This window comes from Onychomys torridus, chromosome 10 (genome assembly GCF_903995425.1).
Source record: "Onychomys torridus chromosome 10, mOncTor1.1, whole genome shotgun sequence".
Classification (NCBI taxonomy): domain Eukaryota; kingdom Metazoa; phylum Chordata; class Mammalia; order Rodentia; family Cricetidae; genus Onychomys; species Onychomys torridus.
The window spans coordinates 72876574-72883649 of NC_050452.1; the positions used below are offsets into that span (position 1 = coordinate 72876574).

The 7076-nt window shown below is 55.1% G+C and overlaps 1 protein-coding gene across 1 annotated transcript; it reads left to right on the top strand.

Annotated features, from left to right (window-relative positions):
* The first annotated feature begins 426 nt into the window (after positions 1-426).
* On the top strand, positions 427-6374 carry Barhl2 (BarH like homeobox 2). The gene is made up of 3 exons (XM_036200885.1): positions 427-1729; positions 3377-3602; positions 5394-6374. The coding sequence occupies exons 1-3, from the start codon at positions 1114-1116 to the stop codon at positions 5704-5706; spliced, it is 1155 nt and encodes a 384-aa protein (XP_036056778.1). The 5' UTR covers positions 427-1113; the 3' UTR covers positions 5707-6374.
* Positions 6375-7076: the final 702 nt, after the last annotated feature.

Genomic DNA, 7076 nt, shown 5'->3' on the forward strand with positions numbered 1-7076 from the left:
CCTCTGCGCTCACCCTCCACCCGGCCTGAACACGGGCACAACTAACGAATCGTCCCCACGTCCCCGCTTCCCGCTCTCGGGCTCCTTTTTTCCAGTGCCCCTCTGTTCTCCAATCTCCCCCCCCCCCCCCCCACGTCCCCGTGCCGGTCACTCGTTACAGTGGGTACCACTTGGGCCCCCAAGAGGAAGCGTCGGGCTCAGGGCTGCGGGCACACGGAGGTCCGGGTTCTCAAAAGAGCAGCGGGGTTCGGGGCGCGCCGTTGACGGGCTGGCCAGGCGCGCGCCCATTGGCTCCTGGCACGTCGGCGTCGCTCGCTGCTGCCGGAGCGGCCAATGGGGGCGCGGGGCCCGGGCGGCGGGGGGCGCGGGCGGGGAGCGGCGGCGGGGGCCGTGACGTCACGGGAGGGGGTCGGCGCCGCCCGCGAGCCGGCGGATGACAAGCCAACGCGCGGGGCAGCGGCGGGAGTCGCCGGGCGCCGCCTGTCCGCGGTCTCCTGCGCCCGCGCCTGCTCCTTCGCGCTCCTTCTCCTTCTCCCCGGGCGCCCGCGGCCGCGGCCGCTCCGCAACTTTCCAAGAAAGTTGAGAAACTCGGCTCCGGAGCCGAGCGGCGGGGTTGCGCGCGGTGGTCACCTCGGGCGGTGTGGGGGGGCCGCCAGGGCTTAGCGGGCGCTGCACCTGCCTTGGCCGCCGCCGCCGCCCGGGACCGGGCAGTGGGCAGACCCAGGCGGCGGCGGTGGCAGTGGCCGTGGTGACGGCGGCGGGGTCGCTCCGGCCGCCAGCACCTTCGCCTGGGTACCGCTCGCCGCCGCCGCCCACGTGCGCGGGGCTCCCGCGGAGCGCATCTTCCTGCCGGCGGCATTTTTTTGGTTTTCTGCCTCTCATCTTTCTTTCTTTTTACTTTTTGCATATGGGAAAAAGTTGAGTCGAAAGTGTCCACCAATTGCCACGTCCCCATTATCCTCCTTTCCCGCCCCACTGTTTTTGTTTTTTAAAGCAGTGTCAACGGGTGTTGTTGTTGTTTTTTTTTAAGTGTCTATTTTGTTTTACGATCGATAGTTTCCCGGCGGTTGCTGATCCGCAGAGTGGCGTGGACCTCATGTAGAAATAACAGCAATGGAAGGGGCCAGCGGGTCGAGTTTTGGAATAGACACGATTTTGTCCGGTGCCGGTTCCGGCAGCCCCGGCATGATGAACGGAGATTTCCGCGCTCTTGGCGAAGCTAGGACCACGGATTTTAGGAGCCAGGCCACCCCGTCACCCTGTTCGGAGATTGATACCGTGGGGACGGCGCCCTCTTCTCCGATCTCGGTCACCTTGGAGCCCCCGGAGCCGCATCTCGTGACAGACGGGCCCCAGCATCACCACCACCTTCACCATGGCCAGCAGCCGCCGCCGCCGCCGCCGTCAGCCGCGGCTCCCGCGCAAAGTTTGCAGGCTTCGCCCCAACAGCCGCCGCCGCCGCCGCAGCCACAGTCCGCGGCCCAACAGCTGGGCTCGGCCGCCTCGGCCCCCAGGACTTCCACCTCTTCTTTTTTAATTAAGGACATCTTGGGGGACAGCAAACCTCTGGCGGCTTGTGCGCCCTACAGCACCAGCGTGTCTCCTCATCACACGCCGAAGCAGGAGAGCAACGCCGCGCACGAGAGCTTCAGGCCAAAGCTGGAGCAGGAGGACAGCAAAACCAAGCTGGACAAGAGGGAAGACTCCCAGAGCGACATCAAATGCCACGGTGAGTTGGGCCGGGGCTGCCGGGTGATGGAGGCGACTGAGTGAGGGCCGAAGGGCTGGAAGCTGGAGAGGGGCCTAGGCGCGCTGTTCAGCAAACGCACCCCAAGCTCAGTTGGTTACATTGCTACCCCACGACCTTCACCGACATCCAGCTCCGTTCTTTGTTTTACTTAATTGCAAATGGGCTGGGACGGGGGGTGGCCGTTGGGAGGGGCAGGATGGAAGATACTTTTCGTTGAAAACAGAGACCGACTTGAGATTGTTTGCGTGGTGTGTGTGTGTGTATATGTGTGTGTGTGTGTGTGTGTGTGTGTGTGTTAGCTGAGACCTTGGGAATGGGAATGGGAGGGGGTGGAGAGGAACTGATAGCGAGCTGTGGTTGCAGTTACAACTTGATATTTATTATTGAGTGCAAATGCCCCCCAATATTTTCCAAATAATCACAGCAGTTGTCTGATTTAATGTCAGACAAATTTCCAACATTATTCCGGGCAAATTTATTTTTGCCAGCCGTTGATTAATACAGGAAAAAAAAAAAAACATAGCCCATTTAAAAAAAAAAAACACCTTTTTCATCAAAATGTCTATGACCTAATCAATTCTGGCCCTTTATAATAACAAAATATTTATTGAAATTCAATTTTATGGAATTGAATTTGTAAATTCTTGTAAAATCAAGAAGCCATGGAAATTATCCTTTAACAGGATTTTCTTTTTGGACAATTTCATAAGTAACTGTTTTGGTATTTGCATTCCAAGAGTTTTAACACACCGGGGAGGGTTTTTTCTCCCTTTACTGATAAGTTGTTGTTGTTATTATTATTATTATTATTATTATTATTATTATTATTAATGCTCAATTTCCCGGTGAAGATTGCTATCTGGAAGGTAGGATACGGCTCTTCATTTTACTGTTTATACCATTAGCATAATAGTGCTCCAAACAGATGCACAGTCTGGTCTGGCGATTTTTCCTGCACCAACCTCCCCAGTGGGTCAATTAGAGAGATTATTGTTCTTCCTGCCGGGAAGATCAAGGCGTGCTGCACAAACCGGTACAAACAGAGAGGGATTGACATATCGATTTCCCAGCATTTCAGCAAAAAACCAAAGTTGACAAATAGAATCCGGAAATTTCTGTGCTGTCACCTGGATGGACTCAAGTGTTTTTTGAGCTCAGCTCACTGTCTGGGTGACACATTCTCTCTAAAGCTTGAACAAGATCTGGTACAGAGGAGACCTCTGGAAGCTCCAGTCCAACCTTTTCCAAACGCATCCAATAAAAGAGAAACAAAGGCTTCTAACTTCCAGTTAGCAGGGGGAAAAATTAAAGGCAACATGATGTCTGGATGTCATAAAAACAGAGTAGAAAGACTTTGGGGAGTACCAGATAATGTACCTTTGGAAAAAAAATAAAGAGAGGGCACATCGCCTCTTCTCAAATCAAAGACAAACAGTTAACAGGGCATCAGACACAGGTAGAACTCTCTCAGGCCTCTACACTAAGGCCCAGTGGAGGGTATGCGTGCTGAGTCCAGCCCCGAAGATGAGCACCTGGTGTGGCAATGTGGAAGTGTTTGCCAGGTGGACACTCCTCTCCTCCCGCCTCAGGCTAACTCACAGGGCTGTGTTGTCGTTTCTACCCCAGGAACAAAGGAAGAAGGAGACCGGGAAATTACCAGTAGCCGAGAGAGCCCCCCTGTGAGAGCCAAGAAACCTCGAAAAGCCAGGACAGCTTTCTCAGACCATCAGCTCAATCAGCTAGAGCGTAGCTTCGAGCGGCAGAAGTACCTGAGTGTCCAGGACCGCATGGACTTGGCAGCTGCGCTCAACCTCACCGACACGCAAGTCAAGACTTGGTACCAGAACCGCAGGTGAGAGAGGCTGGTGGGTGCCAGCTGTCCAGGCCACTATCACCAACAGTTGTCTGCCCTCTTGCCCTCTTGAGACCAGGGACAGAGAATCAGAGAGTCTACAGTGGGGGCTTCCAGGCAGGGGTTAGCCACACCTCCAAATGTGAGAGCCCACGGGCATCAGATCCTGGATATAGTCTTCCCTAAATGTCTTTACCTGCGATTCTTTCTCTTGTGAAACTTGAGCTAGGGGTTCCCCCATTCTGTCCTCAAATCAGCCAAGCCACACCTTCTCAAACTGAAACATCTGTACAGCTGACAAGGATGAGGCTGTGTGCATGGGGGTACCCTTAGACCCGCCACAGGCCGGCTCCAAATGTCTGCAGCAGACAACACCACCTAGCTATGGAAGTCCCCACAGAGCTGCCCCACCAGCCTCGGCTTGAATGTGAGGCAGTTGTGGAAAGCCGAGGTCCAAACCTTGGTTGCCATAGCGTGGAAGATTAGGGAAGCCCATCCGGGTTAGCCTCGGACTGGAGGCCACGGGACTAGAGAAACAGGCAGCTGGTTGAGCATCCAGTCTGGAGTGTGGGGGGAAGGGGAGGGCTGTGTGTCTGTCCTCTCCCGGTTCAGGCTGCTTTTGCAGTCTTTTAAGGAAAGAGGGTGGTGGAGAGGAAGCAGACCTTACCCCATGCCACCGGAGTCTCTAAAAACGACGCTAAGATAGTGGCTGACCTCACCCTGGTGGCTAAGGACAAACTTGGGCCGTAAGGCTCCGTCCTGTTTACACACCTGGCACCCCGCTCCCTCATCTCGACTCTCTGCCCCTCTGTCGCTGTGTTCTAATCGTTCATAAGTGGGGTTGGAAATGCCCATCCAGTTGTCATCTTACCATAATTTTCTGTCTCATTACATACGGTTTCAGCCACCCTAATTCTGTCGGAAAACATTAGTGTCATTTGTAGCCAATTTAAAACCAGCGACATGTTTATTAATTTGGCAGGGGCTGCTGGGTATGGATGCCCCACCAGGCTTGCCTTCCTTCTGAGGGCATTTGAGTAGACGTCCCCTTTTCCTAGTTGGGGCAAAGGGGAGGAGGGAGGAGACCAGGAAGAAAAAAAAAAAGGATAACAGGTTTTAAGTACTACTTTCTCTTTGAGGAGGAATTGTCTTGATCCATTTCCTCCCACCTAGAATGGTCAGGGGTACCATTCCCCTGGGAGAGCTCGCTCTCAAACGAATTCCATTTTTAAAGCTCGTCGGCCCTTCCGGGCTAAGCTTGTAATGCCTGGTAAGACTGAATTCAGAGCAGCTGTCTCCACAGCCCTGGGGAGTACAAACCCCGAGTCTCCGCCGCCCTTTGTTTCTGGTTTTGGTTTCCTCGGGTGCGATGGGATGGGGGAGGGGCCGGGAGCCAACATTTTAGATTGCTGGTCAGAGCACATTGGAGGAGAATTGGGGGGCTGGTAGGGGGGGTGCAACGGAAGACAGCTGGCGGAAAGATGGGGTCTCGTTTGGCCTCCAGGAAAGTTGCAGGACATAGTTTAACCGCGGGGCGGACAGCGAAGCCTAGTGTTCCATTGGCGAGTGCCTCCACATAGCAAGTGTGTTTTCGAAGCACTGATTTTTTTGGGTTTGGGCCTTCCTGGGAGCGAGTGGGGGAGGCTGCGGCAGGAGACGTGCACCCGGAGTTCCCCCAGGCCTTCCCGGATCGGGAGGGCAGGGGAGGGCGGGCAGCGGCGGGCTGGGTGCCGGGACGGTCCTCCGGTCCTCCTCCGCAGCGGCCGCCCGCTCTCACCCGCTTTCTTTCAGAACCAAGTGGAAGCGGCAGACCGCAGTGGGCTTGGAGCTGCTGGCCGAGGCCGGGAACTACTCGGCTCTGCAGAGGATGTTTCCGTCGCCCTATTTCTACCACCCAAGCCTGCTGGGCAGCATGGACAGCACCACGGCGGCCGCGGCGGCCGCGGCCATGTACAGCAGCATGTACCGGACTCCTCCGGCGCCCCACCCGCAGCTGCAGCGGCCGCTGGTGCCCCGCGTGCTCATCCACGGCCTCGGGCCTGGGGGACAGCCGGCCCTCAACCCTTTGTCCAACCCCATCCCAGGCACCCCGCATCCCCGGTGAGGAAAGGGACAGCGCTCCAGGTTCCCATCCCGCCCCGGACAGCTGGCCCGCCTCTCCCCGCACCAGGCCAACAGGAATAGAGGCGGAGGAGTAAAAGGAGGAGCTCACCGGTGGGCTGGGGTCCCCAAGGACCAGCCAGCCCTCTGCTCTCCATCTGCCCCCTCAGAGGCAGGGATGCAAAGCTCCCCAACAGTGTGACTGGAGAAAATACTGACCCCACTGAGATTGCAGCCAGTAAGTGAAAACACCCACCCAAACAAACTCTTTTTAACAAAACATGACTTTAGGGACACGCAGATGGGAGGGAGGGGGAGGGCTAAGGAGGGATGAGAGAAGGGCATGGAGAGGAACCTTCTAGCAGAGAGAATTGTTGCTGGACAGACAGCCTGAAGTTCACCCCCAGGCAGAAGGTGGTACCCTGGACATCCATCGCTCTGCCTCGGAGCAGAGGAGGGTGACGGAGAACTTTGCACTGATTTCTCATGAGCTTTTTTTCTTTTGGAAAAGTGGCATGCTACATAATATGAAAAAAAAAATTGTACATTTGAAAGACTGAGTGATAAGTGATATATCATATTTATTATATGTTGTCCAAAACAGAGTCACTTATATACGTCAGTAAAAACATGATTTTTCTTTTCATGTCTTTTTGATTCAGTAAAATAAATGCTTAGACAAAAGTATAGATTTTTTTGTGATTGAAAATTACAAAAATAAAGTTTATCTTTTTTTAACAAGCGATGAAATTCCAGGGAGCTGATTTTACTTAAATTGACTGATGATGTAAGTGGGTGAGTTGGGCGCAGAAAACACCCCTTCAGTAGTACTCCACAAAATATGTCGACTTTGGGCTGGCTTGTAGGCAGGCCCTCCATTCTGGATGCCTGCCTCTTCTGAGCTGTGTGGACGACGTGTAGTGCCGTCTTTTTATGCGGAATGGTTTAAAGAGTGAATACTTGTTTGTGGACTGTTGGTGCTAGCTAAATAGGCAACCGACTTCCCCTGCCCTTCCCGCCTGGACGGGAAGGCTTCGCGGTGTGTGGTGATTCTCCTGTCTACCCTCCTCTTCCAGCGCTCTTCCTGGGGCCGTGAGTGTCCCGAGCACTGGCCAGCGAAGCCAGCAGGAGCCGGGCGGCAGGCGGACACTAGGCCGGCCTTGCAGCTGTTCAGCCGCCTGCGGCTGGGCGCTTGCACAGCCGGACAGCCTGCGAGCGGGAGGCTGCCGGCCGAGCAATTAGGGCGCCCCGGGGGACGCCGAGTACCCCGCTAACAAACCCTTGTCCCTGCTTTGATCCTTGCCTTCTTAGTCCCCAACGGCGACCTTCCAGCCCCCCAGCCCCTCACCTAGTGGCTCGCCCTAATGAGTTCGC